At 40.5% G+C, this 21,340-nt stretch overlaps 1 protein-coding gene across 1 annotated transcript; it reads right to left on the bottom strand.

Annotated features, from left to right (window-relative positions):
• Window positions 1–19,337: 19,337 nt before the first annotated feature.
• LOC147605580 (uncharacterized) lies at window positions 19,338–20,987 on the bottom strand. Its single transcript, XM_086793406.1, has 3 exons — window positions 20,740–20,987; window positions 20,238–20,389; window positions 19,338–20,079 (listed from the first exon to the last, which is right to left on the bottom strand). The coding sequence occupies exons 1-3, from the start codon at window positions 20,890–20,892 to the stop codon at window positions 19,566–19,568; spliced, it is 819 nt and encodes a 272-aa protein (XP_086649532.1). The 5' UTR covers window positions 20,893–20,987; the 3' UTR covers window positions 19,338–19,565.
• Between the last annotated feature and the right edge of the window lie 353 nt (window positions 20,988–21,340).

Genomic DNA, 21,340 nt, shown 5'->3' with positions numbered 1-21,340 from the left:
ACAAAGAGCCTTTGGTCTTGCCTTATGTGGGCAAAGAGCTTAATGGTTCTTGTGTTAGTTTTGTTAATGGTGGTGGCGTCCTCATGAATCTGGTGCTAGCTCTCTCCTAAGTGATAGCTAGGAGAGGGAGGAATGAGCAGATCTAATAAATTGCCTTAGGGCTTGCCTATCCCACCTTAGAAAATGCTCACGTGGCTAGTGGTTACAAAAACCTATAAAATACATTTCTACAAAATTTGTGCACCCTTGCAATTAGGTCAACAAAAAAACCAGCATCGTTTTTTGGGGACAACATCATCCCATTATGTGGTTAAAGAAACTCCTATACTAGAATCAATCTATTAAGAGGCAATATTCCCTTTTCAAAATTCAAGTGATGCATGAAGCTGAGGTTTGGTCTGATATTTTAGAGTAGATGCTACTCACCCACTGCACTACTCCTATGTATACCTAAGAGTAGATGCTTCTACCTATATATTACAAGGCATCACTCTACCTGCCACGTGTCATCTTTTTGATTTGGGCTACACCTGCGCGCTAAGGCTATGCAACATCTGCCAGCCGTCAAAGAATTAGAGAACGTCGGATGCAGAGAGGTTGCAGGGGAATTTGAAGCCGCCACCCTTAGGAAAATGTCGGATGCAGAGAGGTTGTAGAAGAATTGAAGCCGCCGCCCTCAATTCAAATTCGCCTGCTCTTCTACTGCCTCTACCATTCGAACGCGTACCGGCCTTCTCTCTTGCATGCGTCCCTCCTTGGATTGTGATAATCGTGTAGCAGCCTTCTCTTTCGCTCTCCTGGAAGCAACGGTTAGCATCTCTCTCTCTCTCTCTCTCTCTCTCTCTCTCTCTCTCTCTCTCTCGTGCAACGAATGACCCTCTCTCCTTGCATGCACATGTAGCAAATAGCGCCTGGTTGGATAGCTTCGTTGCATGGAGGTGCTTGCCGTGCTATGTTCTGGCAACAGCCAGTGGTAGCCTCCCCTCTCTCCCATGCATGAAATACAAGGAGCTTGCTTGCGATGCTCATCCCTTCACGTTCTCCTTTAGCATCTAATGACACTTAAATAAAAGCCTTTATAATTTTTATTATTTTCTTATAAACACACTTTTATTATTTAGTAAGTGCAACCTTTTAATTTCTTCTTACTTTGTTTAAGTATGATGTTTATGTGCTTTAACTTTGGCATGCATTAAGTTTGTGTGTATAATATTTCTGGGAGTGATAATGTACATGAGAGTGACCATCGTAGTAGGCCGCATGTGTGTGTGTGTGTGTGTGAGAGAGAGAGAGAGAGAGAGAGAGAGAGAGAGAGGACACGTTCTCCTTTAGCATCTAATGACACCTAAATAAAAGCCTAATAAGTTTTATTATTTTCTTCTTAAAGACACTTTTATTATTAGTAATTGAAACCTTTTATATTCTTCTTAATGACATATTTATTATCTTCTTACTTTGTTTAAGTATGATGTTTATGTGCTTTAACTTTGGCATGCCTTAACTTTGTGTGTGTGTGTGTGTGTGTGTAAGAGAGAGAGAGATATTGAAATGTAATATTTATGTGTGTGTGTGTGTGTGTGTGTGTGTGTGTGAGAGAGAGAGAGAGAGAGAGAGACTGACTGAGATAGAGATAGAGAGATTTACACTTTGTGTGTGTGTGTGTGTGTGTGAGAGAGAGAGAGAGAGAGAGAGAGAGAGAGAGAGGAATAGTAAGTGCAACCTTTTATTTTCTTCTTAAAGACACTTTAATATTTTTTTCTTTGTTTGAATGTGTGTGTGTGTGTGTGTGTGTGTGTGTGTGCATACATACATATACCCATATGTGTGTGTGTGTGTGTGTGTGCCATGTGTGTGTGTGTGTGTGTGTGTGTGTGTGTGTGTGAGAGAGAGAGAGAGAGAGATTTTAATTGAAGGTGAAGTATTTTATAATGTTTTAGTAATCTGAATAGCAAGTGTGTGTGTGTGTGTGTGTGTGTGAGAGAATTTTTTTATTGAAGGTGAAAGTTTTTTAAAATGTTATAATAATTTGAATAATAATTTTAATATCAAGCGTGTGCGTGTGTGTGTGTGTGTGTGTGTGCATGCCCTTGCATGTTTGTTGCCTTTAAAGTGCGATAAAAGCTTATGTGGGGTTGTGATTTGAATGGCATGTATTTGTATGTGCGTTAACTTTGTAGTATACATTATGTCATATGTGTTGTATAGTAGGTTTATAAGAATCCAAGTTGCACTTACACCTAGGGGAAGTGAGGAATAGCAAGTGCAACTTCTTTATATTCATGGTTAGGGTGTTAAAAAGACACATTTTACTATCTTATTCGATTAATTATGATGTTGTAAATAACGAAGAATTATTCTCTCTCTCTCTCTCTCTCTCTCTCTCTCTCACACACACACACACACCCCCCGAGAAAAGGATAGGACTTACATGTATTAATTCAAACACACATAGTAGTTACAATTATGATTTTTACACCCATGCACACGCATATAGTAGTTACAATTATGATTTATACACACATGCACATATTAGTCATGCATCTACTTACTTATATGTATGTATGTTTGTTTAACAGAGATGGAAGAGGTGACTTGCATTTTTTAAAAGCACGTGAGGAGTACTCTTTCCTTTGAGGAAAGGGTGAATTTGGCTACATAATTTGAGCGTCGCTTTTTTCATAGTCTAAGCTAGTTTGGGCCATGGTCGGTTCAAGATGTTGGATAGAACGATGTTTTGAAAATTATTATACGTTTAGATTTAGAAAAATTAGATAAAAATATTGCGCTAATGAATATTAAAGAAAGTCTAGGCTTGATTGATCTTTATGAAATAGACTATAATGTCTCTAGTGATAGAGACTAAGTATGATAAGTATTTGATGAAGTTATTAAACGCATCCCAAAGCATAAGTTCATTCGAAAATAAATATGGTTGTGTTCTTCTTCTGTGACCATTGGTATTTGAATAGTTTGTATTTTTTTAAATATAAATACTGTGTTTGTCTCTCTCTCTCTCTCTCTCTCTCTCTCTCTCTCTCTCTCTCTCTCTCTCTCTAACTATCATGATTGTTATTAATGTATAGTTTGATTATGGTTTATGCAGAATGTGGCATTAGACATTTTAAAGTTGACCTATGACAATAATAAATTGTCAGATACGATCTTCTTTAAGGAGATCCCACAATTGGGTTTTTTGGGATACCAACCTAGCCCAAAATGGGAAGTTCTTGGATTTGATGGTGATAGGATTATGCTAATCCATGGCATATTTATATAGTCTTAGACCCCTATATGCTAGATGACAATCTCAAGCTCCTCTTAATCAAAGATGCATTGGGATTACTAGATGGCTTTTACATTGTGGTGGGTAGCAGATGTAGGAGCTCCGAGGAAAAATGGTTCATTTTTAGGGAATACTGAAGTGCATTCCATTAAGGAAATTGGTAAAGATAATGTAATAAGCTTTAAGATTATTGATGGATGTCTCTTCTCTCTCTCTCTCTCTCTATACTCTCTCTCTCTCTCTCTCTCTCTCTCTCTCTCTCTCTAACACACACACACACAAATAATACACATATAGTTACTCTTACTTTTTTCTATGTATTTGGTGTGAAATGTAGCTAAGGCAAGGTGAGAAAAATAGAGAGACCATAAGTGTTAATTATTTTGGTGTCTGTGTGTGATTGTGTAGAGGCAAGCACAAGCACGATAACATCAAAGTTGGTGGTTTCGAATACCAATCTCTCTTCAACTTGAGGTTAGTTTTATTGTTGTCATTTTTGTCTCTATCTATTTGTGTGTTTGCAGTTAATATGTGATGCATAGATAAAGAGTTTTTTTTAATGTTTATATGTTTGGTTGGCGAAGAGAGAGAGAGAGAGAGAGAGAGAGAGAGAGAGAGAGAGAGAGTTTTTATGTTTATATGTTTGGTTGGCGAAGAGAGAGAGAGAGAAGAGACTGCACATTAAAATACTTTCTATATCTCTTTCTATCTCATCAAGCGTTTTAATATTGATAATTTGTATTACAAATGTTAATGTAATAACGATTTTTACCACGTCTAATACTTTAGTGTGTGCACATAAATACAGTTTATAATATTGATATGCTTGGTTGTCTAAGCTAGAGACTTTTCCTTTATTAGACCACTATCTTTGAGATTGTAGAGAGAGTTCTAGAGAGTATATGGGCCTTAGAGAATATACAAATTATAGTAGCCTTAGAATAGCAGAGAAATGTTCTTAAAACGTAAAGAATTTTCTTTATGGTTTTGGCAATACTAGACTTTTAGAGAGACAATTATTTGTATTGCTAAGAGTTATCATTGTGTACTCTTTCAACAACGAGGTATCTACATGTATATAGTACTGGTATACAGTAAGGTTATTAGGGTTATATTATATGTTGACAAAAGATATAAAGAGATGTTTGTAGAGCCTTAAGATATTCATTTTGGATTTCAGTAAATGGAGATCTAGAATGATAACAATGGCTCCAATGCCGTAGTGGCTGCGAATGATGCTTCCAATGCAGAAGTAGCTTTGCCTACCCCACCTAAGTTGATGAATGTTCGAGTTGCAAAACACCTTACTCAGTCAAGGTCTCCATTTGGATAGCCAAGCTCTAAACGTCTATAAATGTCGTCATCTCCATCGCGCTCTTGACCATAGTGGTCGCATGGAAGCTAACCAACTAGACATGATTTTTTTCATGGAAAAAATGCATGTTGAAATTGGGGAATGTCTAGGTGGATGTCATAGGGAATGTAAAGAACAAGTCAATTCTCTAAAAGAGCAAGTACGTACATTAGGGAATGTCTAGGTGGATGTCATAGGGAATGTAAAGAACAAGTCAATTCTCTAAAAGAGCAAGTACGTACATTAGGCTTGGAGGTATTGAGTCTAAAGATATCTGTTAATCGACTCAATGCTATTATGTTGAAATTAGGGAATGTCTAGGTGGATGTCATAGGGAATGTAAAGAACAAGTCAATTCTCTAAAAGAGCAAGTACGTACATTAGGCTTGGAGGTATTGAGTCTAAAGATATCTGTTAATCGACTCAATGCTATTATGAAAAAGATGAGCCATATGTTGGAAACTAGGGTAGTTGCCTAGAGATTTTGTGACAGTAATGATGCTTTTGCTCAAGGGACAAATTGTATTGCAACTTTCTAGATCCGGCTCTCTATGGTGATAGTTATGAATTCCCTATTTTCTTAAATTCTTTACATCTCTTTTCTATGTTGTTCTCTCGCTCTTTTTTCCAGTCTCTCAACCTGTTTCTATTTCTTTTTTTAATTTCTTGCTCTCTCTCTCTCTCTCTCTCTCTCTCTCTCTCTCTCTCTCTTATTAGTGTCATAAGGAGATGAATTGTATATGTTATACTCACTTATCTATTATAAATCTCTCTAATAATTACATCATGTTTGCTACTGTGCGAAGTCTATCTGAGAGTAGGGCCACATCTGTGATAATGACACTTGAAGTAGAATAAATATAAAAAGGTAATATTATGTTGTCCATTTGAAGTTATGAATGTTTATAAAAAGCAAATTAGTGTTTGTTATTTTGTGTTTCGAAGGAGGTTGAAGATGGTTAGAAGCTATATATACCTAAATTTGAACCAAGTTCGTCGGCTTTGAATTTTGGATGCAACACGCATGTCTTGCCATAGTTGTTCGCAGACAATACAGGAACTCACCGAGCCCCTTTAACCATCTCAACAATTTGAACCACCCCTTGAGCAGTGATAGGGCACTCCCTGTTGTGGATCTGCATGGTGGCTTTACCTTAATGTCAACCATTTATTCCACACAATGTAAGTAGATTTATACATATCAAATCAATATCACCAAAAAGGGTAGCATCAATGTGAGAGATAAATAGAAGGATTTTACATCCATCTCCTATTTAACTTTACTATGTCTTTGCATACAATATAATAATTGTCATTCTAAAAGAAACATCAATAAACTTCAAAGCATGCACACTTACTAAAAGACAACATAGATTACACGTCACATCTTTGCAAACATTCTTCGTTTGTAGTCTGCTGTAACAATAGCTCGTTCTCTACCTTTTGGGCATAGATTACATTTACATTCTTCTGTATGCCATTTGCAAGACCTCTTTGTAGACAACATTGGTTGTGAAGACTTTGTTTGAACCTTCTATGCTGCTTTCGTGTTCCACATTATACTTTACACACACTTTCACTTCATTAGATGATCTAACACGTGACATAGTAACGTACAATTATCCATGTGTGAATACTTGTGTGGCCAAATAAAGTCCCAACACACTCAATACTTGTGTGGCCAAATAAAGTCCCAACACACTCAATGTTTGTCCTTGGGACTTATTTATTGACATGCCAAAAGCTAACCTTACCGAAAATTGTCTTCGTCTCATGTTAAAAGACAATTGAAGCATAGTTGGTATAAATGTTATCTTGGGAATAAAGACCATATCTCCAATGTTTGTACATATAATGATTTCTACTTCTATCACCTTTGAGTGAAATTGCTTGCATATCAATCTATTACTGTTACATATTCTCCGCTGAGGGTCCAAATTGTCAAGCAGCATGATAGGAGCATTAATCTTTAGAAGAAAGCGGTGAGGAGGATAACCACCACCTAAGTTTCAAGTACTCAATTGGATACAATATTCTGTCATTCTCATAAGAAACAACCACATCTGCACTGAGGTATTCTCTTTCAAGACCGACTAATAACTAGCATGCATTAGGGAGAGAGATTAGCAAGAGCAAGACTCAATTGCACAATGGGAGAGTATGTTATATTATGAGAGAAACTCACTTATATACATGGCCATAAGTGTTCACACTCACTTAAATTGTGGCCGGTCGGGTACTTTAGGCTCATAAGAGACCTAATGCTATAACAATGACTACTCTCATAATATATCCATGAAGTACATCACTTAGAACTTCATCCTAACTTGCTACCACACACTCTTGAAGCGAGAATCGTCATAATACTCTGTCACACCATTACGGGCGCCAGTCCAAGTTGTAGCTTTGGACACTATTGCTTCATATCTTGAATGTATGACCCTTTGATGTATCTACCGTGACTCCTTGATGTAAGATAATGGTGGTAGCTCTTGTTAATCCTAGAATTGGATTAACAACAAGACATGGAAGAAGCTCCCAAGATGTTGGTTGGTGGTGTTCCACGACCCAAGGGGAATGGCAGCCCTGTGAGTCAGATGCCACCTGGGGCATACCATAAAAGTCTTTCAAGAAAAGGTTCCAAGGGATGATGATCATCCCAGGGGTGGAGTGCGAATGCCAAACTCAATACTTAGGAAAAGAAGACCAAAGAAAGTGTTGAGGGACAGAGCATGAAGGGCCAAGGGACAAGTGGAACAAATGCACAAATCTACCACTAAACTTTGGAGTGAAATCAAGGAATGGCAAGGTTTTTAGTAGAAGGGTTGTAAGGCATAGAAGGATGATAGTGAAAATCCATGATGTGACAAAGGGATGATGACAATCATTCATGCTTAGAATTTGGAAGCCCATCATCAAGTTTAGCAAAGGGGGATGTTATATGCATGGCAACATGGACATGCTCACCAAGATTTGCAGCCACAATCTGGTTAGGGCTTTTGTAGCCTCAGAATGGTACACAAGCAAGGTCCCACGGATTGGACAACAGTCGACCAAGGGGACTAAACCACACATGTGAAGGTCGGCAGTATACAAATGATTTATCCTCTCCTTTTTGCTGGCCGCGCCACCACGAGTAGGTCCTCTTGCTCCAAGGCATCCTGTGAGGAGACTATATGAAGGCTTATCAAATCCTTGTATTGATCATCTCATTCCTATCTTGGGATTTGATCTTAGACTAGGATTTTTAAGTCAAGATAACCTTTTTAGGTGTGCCCATTACCACCAGCTTTGTATATACATACACACTTTTGGTATTATTAATATAATATAGATTTAAGAAAAAATCTATGTTTTTCCCTCTCTTCTCTCCATTGCTGCTACATGGCTACGTCTATGTGTTTTAAGGAAAGGTGTTTAGGGCTAAAAGAAGACACAAAGCTTCCGTGCATGTAACAATTCATATGGATTTTGTGGTTGGATTGCTGAAGAGCTAGAGGTTCTAGAATGATTGTATTCTTACGGTTGTGGATCGGTTGAGTAAGTAAGAATGATTGTATTCTTTTACAGATGTGGATTGGTTGAGTAAGCAAACCCACCTTATTCCTTGCAAGTCAGATGCAAATGCTTAGGAGGTGGCCAAGCTTTTCATTTATTAGGTGTTCTGCTAACATGGACTTCCAAAGAGGATTAACAGGGATCCAAAATTCATTGGCAATTTTTGGAGGGCCTTGTTCTATGGTTTAGGGAGATGAAGTTATAGTTAAGTACCACGAGGAGTTTCTGCCATTGGTGGAGTTGGGCATACATGTACATATTTCATGTTGTATCTGGCCAGATTTATGAGGCCATGCATTCATTTTATTTTAGATATTTTTCTGCTATTTTTGTCTATTTTTTAGACATTATTCTAGTATTTTGCATAGTCGGCTAGCCCACTGTTTTTATACTGGCCGACCAACCTATAAATAGGTGGCTTGGGTTTGCATCATTAGCACATCATTATTCAGTTATTGCTATTGGTTGTATGCACCTATGGGCAGCCCTAGTGCTCTACTTCAGCAGATAACAACACTTCTTTTGCACGTGTGTTTCTTTGCAAGATCTATTTCCAGTTTTTTTTTTCTGATTTACAACCATTCTTTCATGGTATCAGAGTCTAGTGTTCCAAAGGAGGCATCAACAACAAAAGCGAGAAGGGCAAAAGCAAGGATTCTAAGGAATCCAAAGGTTCCAAAGAGGAGGAGTGTGCCTATTGTGGCAGGCCTGGCCATACGGAGGCTCGGTGTTTTGCAAAGCGTGATGATTCCAAAGCCGCCAAAGCCAAGTACAAAGCCAAGGACACCTCCAAAGATGCTGACAAAGATTCCAAGGACAAAGGCAAGGACAAGGTCCCAGAGGAGGGCAATGCCAAAGTGGCATACATGGTAGTTATATATTCTCCCGTTTCTTCACAGGATTCCTTCCTTGTGGTCACAGAGATCACTTTTGATGCAGAGGTGAGTGCCACACATGAAGAAATTGAGTGGATTGGTGATAGCGGCGCTTCGGCACATATGACCAAACATTCTCACATTATGGAGGATTACAAGCCACTTTCTTCTTCTGTACGCATTGGAGATGACTCCTCCTTACCTGTCCATGGAGTTGGTAACATTTTTTTTGGTTCCTGTGCTTCTTTACATGATGTTTTACATGTGCCACATATTTCGAAGAATTTGTTTTCAGTAAACATGGCTGCTCGGAATGGACTTGGCATTTATTTCGATGATGAGGTGATTGATCGGAGGACTCTTACGGTTGTGGCTAATGGTGTTCATGATAAAGGCCTCTACAAGATCACCAACTTCTCTTCTCAGATTTCTTCCTCGGAATCTCATCTTCATTAGCTTTTCTCTCCCTCCCATGCCTTAGTTTCTATTGCAGATACTTCTTTGTGGCATTCACACTTTGGTCATGTGCCTATTGCCGCTCTGCAAAAGCTTCATTCCAAGCAACTTCTAAGTGGACTTCCAGAGTTGAGAGCTCTCCCACACATTTTTTCGTCTTGCATGATGGGAAAACATCACAAGCAGGGAGTCCTTTCCAGAAGAGGCTACACATAGAGCTACACGGAGACTTGAGTTGATCCATGCAGACTTGGCTGGCCCTATGGAGGTTGAGTCCCTTGGCGGGGCCCATTATTATATGCTCTTGGTGGATGACTTCACACGGAAGGTATGGGTGTGTTTCTTGGCACGCAAATCTGATGCATTTGCCAATTTCAGGTCTTGGCTTCCAATGGTTGAGAACCAATCTCAAAGCAAAGTTTCATTCTTACGAACTGACAGTGGTGGTGAGTTTGTACCTTTTGATGAGTTTCTTACTTCTAAAGGCATCCAGTGCGGCAGACGACTGTTCCTTATACTCCTCAGCAAAATGGAGTAGTGGAGCGGAAGAACCGAACAGTGAAGGAGATGGCTTGATTCCTCTTGCATCATGCGAGTCGGTTGTGTTGCATTTGTACATGTGCCAGGTCAAAAGAGGCTACACTTTCCCCGAAGTCGAAGAGGATGATCTTTATGGGATATAGTTCGAAGTTGAAAGGATACCGCTTTTGGGATCCTGCATTGGAGGACATCATCATATCTCGTGATGCTCGCTTTGATGAGACCCTCTTTGGATTTGATTCCTCTTCACCCATGCAATTTTCTGAGGATATTGATCCATTTCCGCCCGATATCGGTGAATTTTCTTTGCTCCCATCAGGCACTTCATCACCCCTTGTGCCTCCGGTGACTTCGGCAGCGATTCAACCCGCTATTGCTACTGTTTCAGCCCCTGTTTCTGCTGTTTCCAGCCCCATACAAAGTGCCGGCCCATCTTTTGGAACTTCTCAGCCAGTCCGGACAGCCCCTACATCATCTCCACATGCTCGGACATCCCTTCTTCATCCTCGGCTGCCCCAGGTGCGTCCATTACAGCTGTGGATACTTCCTCTTCCACATTTGTGAGGAGGGCTCGTCCACCCCGTTGGGTCCAGCAATTACTTCAAGATTCTGGCCTTTCTGACACAGTCAGTTGCATGACCAGGTCTCTACTTCTTCATCCGGTTTGAGGAGATCTTCTCGGGTTCCCACTCCCACAGTGAATTATGCTCTTATGAGTACTTTGCAAATGATTGATGAGCCCGAATCTCCAGAGGAGGCCCTTGCTCAACCACAGTGGCGAGACAGGCTATGGAAGCCGAGATGTCCTCTATTGAGAGGAATCATACATGGGATTTAGTACCACGGCCTTTACATCGATGAGTCATCGGTGTTAAATGGATCTTCAAAGTCAAGTTTCATGCAGATGGTACTTTGGATAAGTACAAGGCCCATCTTGTTGCTCGTGGATATGCTCAAAAGGTTGGCGAGGACTTTGATGAGACATTTGCTCCTACAGCCAGGTTTACTTCCATTCGTATTGTTTTGGCTGTGGCTGCTCGTTTTAGATGGCCTGTGTTCCAGATGGCTGTTAAATCTGCCTTTCTGAACGGTGATTTAGAGGAGGAAGTTTATGTGGAGCAGCCTCCTGGTTTTGTGATTCAAGGACATGAGGCCCATGTTTACTTGTTGAAGAAAGCTCTTTATGGTCTCAAACAAGCACCTCGTGCTTGGTATCAAAAGATTGATGCTTTCTTGTTATCTCTTGGTTTTGAGGTCATATGCAGATCCAAACCTCTATGTGCTTCTTTCTGATGGGGACATATGCATCATTGTGCTTTATGTTGATGACCTCATTCTTGCAGGCTCACAGATTGAGTTTGTCACTCAGGTTCAGTCTCAACTTTCTCTCACGTTTGAGATGACGGACCTTGGCTTACTTCATTATTTTCTTGGTCTGGAGGTTTGGTAGAGAAATGATTGCATCTTCATTTCCCAGAAGAAGTATGTGAAGAAGTTGCTTGCAACTTATGGTTTGACAGATTGCTCTCCTCTCTCTTGTCCTATGGACCCCAATGCAAAATTGTCTAAGGAGGATGATACACCTTTGGTGGATTCCACAGAATATCGGCAGTTAGTTGGCTCCTTGCTGTCAACACCCGACCGGATCTCTCTTATGCTATGAGCATACTCAGCCAGTTCTCTTCAGCAGCTCGGAGATCTCATTGGCAGTAGCAGCAGTAGCAGGCAGCTTTGAGAGTGCTTTGGTATCTTCGTGGCACATCAGATTATGGCATCACTTATTCTGGTGGTTCTTCTTTGGTGGGCTTTACGAATGCTGATTGGGCTGGTTGCATTGATACTCGGAGATCTACTACAGGATATTGTTTCATGCTTGGTACAGGATTGGTCTCTTGGAAATCTCAGAAGCAGAGAACTATTGCTGCTTCTTCTACCGAGGCTGAGTACAAATCCTATCTTCTCTCCGCAGCTGAGGCGTTATGGGGATACATCAAATTTTGGAGCATTTATGTTGTGCGAATGATTCCCTTGTTGTCATCTTCTCGGATTCTCAGAGTGCCATTGCTTTAGCTCAAAATCCTGTGATAAGTGGCTGCTCCAAACACATTGAGGTTCACTATCATTTTGTTCAGGATTGGATTGAGCTTGGTCTTCTTCGACTTTATTGTTCCACTCAGGACAATCTCGCCGGCCTCTTCACCAAACCGCTCCCTCGAGCTTCTTTGGAGGTCTTTCTTCAACGTGCCGGAGTTGGTCCGCCCATCTGGCGTACTGAAGAGGTGTTGGCATTATCATCTCCAGATTGGGCATATATGTGCATATTTCATGCTGTATCTGGCCAGATTTATGAGGCCATGCATTCATCTTATTTTAGATATTTTTTTGCTATTTTTGTCTATTTTTTAAGACATTATTCTAGTATTTTTGCATAGTCGGCCAGCCCATTGTTTTTATACTGGCTGACTAGCTCTTGTCCAACCTATAAATAGGTGGCTTGGGTTTGCATCATTAGCACATGTTCTCATCGAAAAAGCAACTCCAGTATCTCCTCAAGTTCAAGGGTGACCCAATCCATCAAGCGATCTAGTTTGACGAGGATCAGTTCACGGATGCGCGCGTTGTTGAGAGCTTATCAAGAGGCCATGCAACTAACAACTGTGATGCAAGTAGGGGAGAATGTGGCACACCTACGAGTATGTAGGGCACAGCCGGTCATCACATAGCAACAGTAAGCATAATCAAACAAAATAGAAGATGATGTGGCATTGATAACATGGAAATCATGCTTGTAGAATAGGAGCATTGGTGCATATGTATACGTGGGATAGCCAAATCGTCATATTAATCTAATTTCCTTAGCGTTATACTTCATAGAGCATTTCTCTGTAGGCAAAGTGCTAGCTAGGAGTGAACATTAGTTGTGATTTGACGTCTTCATTCTTAGCCACATCTTATACTTGAACTTTAGTTGTATTAATTCTTCTTGTAAATAATACAAAGCTATAGTTTAGGAATCTTGTGTGATGTATGTGTGATCCCACCACAGTCTTCTTTATATCTCCGAAAAACCCTAGCACATAAGTGTTCCACATGTTGCCACATCTACCAGATATCTCAGCACGAATCAACCATGACACTTAATTTTCCCTAAGAATCTTGCTATTTCTTGGTGCTTGTAGCCTTATCTCATCACTCCTACCTTGGCCGGATACAGCGCTAAGTCTTCTGCTCTGCTGGCACTATGTCCTGGTAGGGATCTACTGCAAACTAAGGAAAAATTAGGGCAAAGTTTAGCCCAAAGGCTCATTTTCAAGGGTCTTCCAAAAGTCATGGGCTATTTTAGACCCCAAAAATGGTGACTTTTTAATATATTAGTCCAAGGTAGCAGTTTTGGGTAAATTTTAGAGGAAAATTTACCAAATTTACACTAAAAGTACGCATATATCTTGAAAAATTTCAAACATTTGCCAAAATTTCCTAAAGACTACCTTCTATCAAAGAAAGATTCGCTAACCCATGTCTACTTTGACCATAGGAAATCCTCCTTATTTTTTACCGTGCTTTGCAACACACACTTGATTGGATTTAAACTAAGCCTTGCATTCTTGGATTTCTCCAAACATAGCATTAGCTCGTGTAAGTGTTCTGATCTTGTTCCCAAAATGTTGAAGTCATCCATAAACACTCTCATGAAAGTGGTCAAGTACTCATAGAAGATTTCTTGAACCATCCTCTAAAATGTTTCAAGTGCATACTTCAATCCGAAAGCCAATACATTACAGATAAATGCTCCCCATTCAGCCACAAATGTTGTTTTTTCTTGATCTTCCAGAGCCATCTGGACCTAATTGTACCCATTGAATTCATTTAGAAAGAAGTATGTTTCATGTCTGGCCTACTGCATCCAATATTGAATCTATAAATGGCAGCAAAAATGGATCAGCAATGGTAGATACATTGAGTGTCTATAGTCTATACAAACTCAGAGCTTCCCATTCTTCTTCGGACCATGACTATAAGTGATAGCCATCTACTTTTTCCACCATCAGATAGACCAACCCCACTCTAAGCACCTTATCTATTTCTTTCTTGACTTGCTTTCCATAATTCGGATTTATCCTATATCTCTTCTGCTTGATCGGGATTGCATCCTCCTTCAAGTTGTTCTTGTATGGATTAAAGCTAGGATTAATGAATGCCCTTCATGTCTGTAACTCCATGCAAACAACTCATGGTAAGTAGTCAGTAGCTTATGCAATTCTTCTTTTAAATTTTATCTAAGCTTTGCCCTGACCTCCTTGACCATTATGGACACTTGTTCATCTCCCAAGTTTATTTCTCTCAATTCATCCTCTTGCACTCTAGCATTGAATCTTTCTTCCTCTTTCCTAAAGGCTAAGACAACCTTAGCCTCTTCTACTAATTCATGGCACGGATCTTGAGTGGTTTTCTCCTATTGAGGCCTTGACTTTGTCATGTTTTCACTTGCCTTGTTGGTTTTTGTTTCTTCCATCGTTACCTCCTCCTAACTTTTGTTGACTAACTGCTTTCCCACTTAAAAGCTAAGATATCCTTAGCCTTTTCTAAAAATCCATCACGTAGCTCTTAAGTGGGTTTCTCCTGCTAAGGCCTCGACTCTATCATGTTTTCACTTGCTTTGTTGGCTCTTGTTTCTTCCATGGTTGCCTCCTCCTGACTTTTGTTGACTAGATGCTTTCCACCTAAAAGCTAAGATATCCTTAGCCTTTTCTAAAAATCCATCACGTAGCTCTTAAGTGGGTTTCTCCTGCTAAGGCCTCGACTCTATCATGTTTTCACTTGCCTTGTTGGCTCTTGTTTCTTCCATGGCTCCCCTTTCATTGACCACCTGCTTTTGTGGTTGCACCATCATGACTTCTAGATTGTACTTCAAGATGATCTTTTCATTACAATGATTCCTATTTATTTTGCCAAGGTGTCCCAAGGTGTTCGACAATATCTTAACACTTGAACCTCCATCTAATAATTACACCAAATAACACTCATCTTGACTGTCACTTCTAGAATAGTTGTATCATAGTCCGATACATTTTCCACACTCTTGCACAATCAGTGATTTGTGGGCTCTGCCTCCATCCTTGGCAATTCCACTAAGTTTTGAGTGGGCACCAATTTATGAATTTATGCCTATAGTTTGGCACCAAGGTCAAGAACTGATTATGAGTGATGTTTAGCTTCATCTTGCGGAGATCTTCCTTTAGCTCATACCCTACTTCACCCTCCATTAGTTTCCTTCTTCTAAGGATTGTTCACTTGTTCTGTACAAGACCTGTTTTCACTTTTGCTTATCTCTCCGTTTTTTTGCTCTTGATTCTTGTCTAGGGTTCTACTGGCACACTATCTTGGATTGCTTTTGGCTCTCCCCAACATACATTTACCCATTTCTTATTCTCCTTTCCATTGCCTTATGGCTCTTTGCCTATACGGTAATTTCTTCTTTCTTTCTTAATAGACTAGTCTTTTTTTGACTCATTCCGAGTCGTCTCTGGATGGTGGGGACTTTCTTGCATCATCTGGATCGCTCGTTGTGTGCTACTTTCACACAAGCTTGGTGACCTGCTCTCGGACCCTCTGCTATCCCACCCGTTCTTTCAGCTTCACCTTAGTTTTCGGATCAACTCTATCATCCTAGAAGGCTGCTCCATGCATTAAGGCTGGTGTGATGAGGGTGTTAAAAAGCCAACCCTTTATCTTGGGCCCTGGAAATATGCGTGAAAGCATTGCCACTCAAGTAAGGTGAATGTTGCATATCCCCTTGTCACTCTGGCATGTGCTACAAGAAGCATTGAAAGTGACACCAAGGTAGACATAGGATGAAACAATCTCCACAAGATCTCCTCTATATGTGAAGCTCAATCTTGATGTGAAGGGGCGAGAAGTATTGAAGACCATTACCTTGGTTTTACCAAGGTTAACAAAGAGGTCACGCTAAGTGCGGAAGTCCTGTAAGGCATCCAACTGTCTCTAAAGCCCCTCAATTGAATCTGAGAGGAGGAGGATGTCATCTAAGTAGTATGGGGATCAATATACCTGCCATTGTGGGACCAACCCCGCCTCATCCATCAATGAAGCTCAAGATGTCATCAATGTAGAGGCCAAAAAGAGTGGGTGGTAGAGGGTAGCCCTACTTCACCCCAATAGTGTTGGAAATCTCTTGCCATGTACCTTATGGGGCTCTCACTTGTTTGGTGACGAACTTATAGAGGGTGATGATGCTCCAAACCATGTCAGATGGGACTCCAATTTTCTATAGATGGTGGACGAGGTGGGCTCGAGGTACGGTATCAAAAGCTTTGTGAAAATCCACAAAGCAGTAGTAATTCCTTTGGTGTCATGCTCTACCCTCCTCGTTGATTGCACGGAGGGTGAAGATGTGGTCAAGGGTAGAGTAGCTCCTCTAAAAGCCTGCCTGTTCTGAGGCTCTGCATCCCTATCTCTCTGCAAATGAACTGAGCTCCGCCTCTAGCACCGATTCATAGAGTTTAGCCAATGTGTGGCCAATCATTATTGTCATGTAATTCTTAGGATCAAGTGGATTTCCAGCTTTGAGGATGGAAGTGATGGTGTTAGTGGACCGAGAGAGAGAGAGAGAGAGAGAGAGAGAGAGAGAGAGAGAGAGAGAGAGCAAGTTGTCTATTCTAAGCAAAGCAAGTGAAAATTCTATTCAAGCAACTAAAATAGTGACATGAAATTCTCAACTCCAAAAGCAAGCCTCTTCTACTTTCCCTTTATTACCCCTCACTATAATTTAGTTTAGAAAGGTCATTTGTCAACCTCACAAAACTCCTCAGTGCAAAGGCTACAAACTTTACCAACTCCCTTCACATCACTTCAATAACAAGCTACTAGCACTCAAACACATAGTTGGCAAAAAAACTATGAGTAATTTGACAACATTCAACTTATACACCTCATCAATCATGTCACACTATCATAAAAAGCATTGCTATTGACGCTCAACACATCTTTTCTTCTCAAAATCTTACAACATAAGACATCAACACAAGACCCCAATGCAACATTAATGGGATGCAAATAGCCTTAGTAGCATGTGGAAACAACCAACATTAGCTTTCTATATTCCCAAGGCCTTCTATTGGTCAAGTTCAAGGCAACTTTCCCTAAACTAAGAGTAACACCTATTTGTAGCCCTCATCATCTATGTAAAGATTATAGATTAACTACATAACCATATTTTAAACAAATGCATGCGAAGGACTTCTAATGAATATACAAAAGATGAAAATGAAGACGAAGAATAAACCCTTGAAGGGCCAATGCTACTACTAGGACAACACTCTCTCTCTATATTTCTCAAGTCTTCTATTGGCCAAGTTGAAGGCAACTTTCTCTACACAAATAGCAACACATTTCCCATCAATGACCCGTCTATATAAAGATCGTAAATTAACAACGTAACGATATTTTAAAACAAAACACACGAGAAGAAGAACTTCTTCTAATGAAGATAGAGAAGATGAAGATAGATACTACTACCACCACCACTACCAGAACAATATTTTAAAACAAAATGCATGAGAAGGAGGACTTCTTCTAATGAAGATAGAGAAGATGAGGATGAATACTACTACCACCACTACCACCACTATTGCAACTGACTCCTACTACAACCACCACTAGAACTACTATAGCTACTATTATGCTGCTACCACCACCACCACCACCACCACTAGTACTAGCACTAGTACTACTACAACCACTACCATGACCACTACTACTAGCACTAGCACTAGTACTACTACAACCACTACCATGACCACTACTACTGCCACTACCACCACCACCATTGTGACTATGATGGTGACCATTGCTACTCTTGTTGCTACTAGTGCTATGGCCACACCACCATGATCACCATGATGACTACCAAAATAATAATATTAATAATAATAAAGAATATGAAGAAGGCAAGGTAGAAGAAACCCATGATATACTTGACCTTTGCATTCTTCTGCTTTCTCTTACTCTTCATCACATACAACAAAAAGATGATGATAATGATGATGACGATGACGATGATAATGATGAAGGCAACACCATGATGATGATAAAGATGAAGAGGAATGATGATGAAGATAAAGAAGTAGAAGAAGATAACGCTAATGTAGAAGATGATTGAGCCCTTGAAGGACTCTTTTATTGCTACTTCTTTCAATCAATAGAGAAGGTGAAGAAGGTGAAGAATATGAAGCATATAAAGAGTTTATCATCTTTTACTACATCTTTCTTCTTCTAATGAGAAGTTAAGAGAAAGTGGAGCCAAAAAAATGCAACTTCTTTACTTTCTTTGTTAGTATAAGGATAAGCAAAATGATGAAGTTGAGAAGATTATGAGTTCTAGCTCCTCTTTGGATGATCTATTGCACAAGAGTGCAATAGACCATTTTACTAATAGAGCCCAACCACAAACAGCTTAAAATTGCTCTTAACAAGGCCCTTTCAACATTGGATTAAAAAGTAGCATTAAAGAGTCACTCATTTTCCACAATGCATGTTGATTTCAAAAGTCATGGATACATTTCAAAAAAGGATTCCAAGATAGCTTTTTATTACCTCATTACTATAATGCAATTTTCTATTAGAGATCCAAGTCCACAATCAAAATTGGTTCGAGTGGGCATTGAAGTGAGGTCAAGGCTACTATCATGAGCCTACACCACATAAGTGTTAGAAGTCATCTCCTGTCTAGATTTATACACCAGGGCCTTTGTTGTGGGTGTGCCCGCCCTTATGAGGTGTTTTATCATTTTTCCCCACTCTCCGTTATTTTTCCCTATTTTTTTCCATTTTTCTGAGGCTTGGGAGGGCTGCCAGATGATGCCGGGAGCACCCCAGTGCTGGCCGACTGGATCTTGATCAGTCGTGGGCTTCAGGGCTGCTGGCCGACTGCCTTTTACCAGTCGTGGGCATCAGATAGCTGGCCGACTGCATTTATGCAGTCGCGGACCTCTTTCTTCAGTCGTGGACACTTCTAGTGCTAGCCGACTACCCTTCCAGGGAGGTATATATAGGTCCTCAGCCCCCATGCCTTATTTGTATCATATCTCGGGATCTTCTTGTGTATATAGAGCAGAGTTACACGCCTACATCTCTCTCTCTCTTGTGCCGTTTTTCTGCCTGCGTTTTTGCTCGTGTTCCCAGATTTGGTCATCATCTCCGCTGCATATTCTGACAATAAGCCACACGATATTACAGCCCTTAATCCCAAGAAAGTTGCCCATGGCTTGCCTTTCACTAAAGTACATGCATTGAGCCCCATTTGAAAACAAAATCTAAGCTACATGCATTGAACCCCGCTTCACAATGAAATATGCATTCAAGCATTTATGAGAGTAAATTTGCAACCAATTCTTGTAAGTGTGTAAGTGTGAACTCATCCATGTGTGAAATTTTCAGTATGTGCCGCATGCATCATGAAAGTCAAGCTATCAATTGGTGTCTAAGAATCAATTTGCAACATCCTCATGTCATCTTCCAAGGGTGTTATCCAAGAAGCCAAGTTGTTTCTATGTTGCATATTATACATTCTATTTAGGATTCCTGTCGACGATCTTAGATGCCCAACTTTAAGTACATAAGATCTACAATTTGGACAATGAGAATGTACCTTCAGCCAAGGTGTCAAACATGTGTTGTGAAATTTGTGCTTACAAGGCAAGCATATGAGGGCTTTGCCCATTGAGAAGCTTTCAAGACATATTGAGCAATCTTCTAGCTCTGAAGGGGATCCTTTAGCATTTCCAAGGGGATTAGGGGTAGGCCTAGATGTTGCATTGCTTGAAGCTCCTACGGTTTCTATGCTCGTGCGCGCGTGAGGTTTTGAAGGTACCTTTCTGCTATGTACATGTGAAGGGTCACAAGTGGGGGAGGCCAAAAGGGCTTTCATTCTTGCCTTCCATGGATACTCAATGGTGGAAGCCCTCTCCTTTAGCACATGACATGAAGGGGAAGCCCTACATGCCCAAAACATCATGTGGAAATAATCACATAAAAGTCTACTGTAAGCATTTGGAAATAACCACACAAAAGTCTACTGTAAGCATTTTTGTTGAGAGGAAGAAAAACACACAAAAATGATGGCATTGTAGGGATCGAATGGATGCAGACTCACTTGGTGTTGCGGGCAGCTGCACGAAATCTGTCATCTAGGCGAGCTCGAGCGGCCATGGCAGCAGCATGCTCATCATTTTGGGCTGCGGCCAGAGGGGCAGTTGAAGGAGGAAGATAGCTAGTTTCAGCAGTTAGGGTTGCCCTTGACAGTCTCTGAGAAAGGCAAAAAAGGAAAGAAAGGTAAAGGTGGGAAATAATTGAAAGGAGTCAAACCCTATTTGCACATGGGCAGAGTGTGTGTGTGTGTGTGTGTGTGTGTGAGAGAGAGAGAGAAAGAGAGAGAGAGAGAGCTTGAGTGTGTGGATTTAAGAGGGGTACCGTAGCGGTGATCTGCCGTGAGATTCAAACCCTATCTGCACATAGGACCGAATAGGGCAGAGTGTGTGTGTGTGTGCGCGTGTGTGCGTGCGTGTGTGTGTGTGTGTGTGTGTGTGTGAGAGAGAGAGAGAGAGAGAGAGAGAGTCTCAGAGAGAGCTTGAGTGTGTGGATTTAAGGAGGGGTACCGTAGACGGTGGTCTGCCGTGAGAGTCTCTGTGAGAACGATGGCGATGGCGATCGCCGCGGCAGGGAGAGGATGGGCGAGGGGGTGAGGGATCCTCTGACCTTATCAGGCGTCGCCTTCTCGACGAGCTTGCCGCAGCGACAATGGAGATCATCTGTGGTGGACGCACTGCATAAACGGATGGGAGACACACGAGGAGAGGGTGCCAACAGATATACCATCCATTTGTACCTTCGAAATTCTAAAAATACCTTTGAAACCTGGATAATTAACACTGCTTATGTGGCTCCTTGTATATGCAAAAGTACCACCATGGGAGATCTTAACATGTTTCAAGCACATTCTAATTTGCTAATAAATTATCTTGGTTTGTGTTTTCAATTCATATTTAAGTAATTGCTACCTAGGCTTCATGTGTGGTCGATTTGAGTCACGTGTCTGGTTTTGTACTGATTTTTTTGAAGGTTTTATACTGATTTTTGTGCTTTCAATTCATATTTAAGTAATTGCTAGCTAGGCTTCAGGTGTGGTTGATTTGAGTCACGTGTCTAGTTTTATACTGATTTTTGTGAAGGTTTTGTACTAATTTTTGTGAAGGTTTT

This window comes from Cibotium barometz, chromosome 59, assembly GCF_041138505.1.
Source record: "Cibotium barometz isolate CiBa-2024 chromosome 59, ASM4113850v1, whole genome shotgun sequence".
Classification (NCBI taxonomy): Eukaryota; Viridiplantae; Streptophyta; class Polypodiopsida; order Cyatheales; family Cibotiaceae; genus Cibotium; species Cibotium barometz.
The sequence above is the reverse complement of the archived record's forward strand: the minus strand, read 5'-3'. Positions and strand labels throughout refer to the sequence as shown.

Bases quoted from the DNA above. Each gene is read 5' to 3' on its own strand.
- LOC147605580 (XM_086793406.1), bottom strand. From the start codon at position 20,892: ATGATCTCCATTGTCGCTGCGGCAAGCTCGTCGAGAAGGCGACGCCTG. The intron at 20,390-20,739 runs GTACCCCTCCTT...TGCCTTTCTCAG, and splicing joins ACGGCAGACCACCGTCTACG to AGACTGTCAAGGGCAACCCT. The intron at 20,080-20,237 runs GTGAGTCTGCAT...TTGGGCATGTAG, and splicing joins GCAGCTGCCCGCAACACCAA to GGCTTCCCCTTCATGTCATG.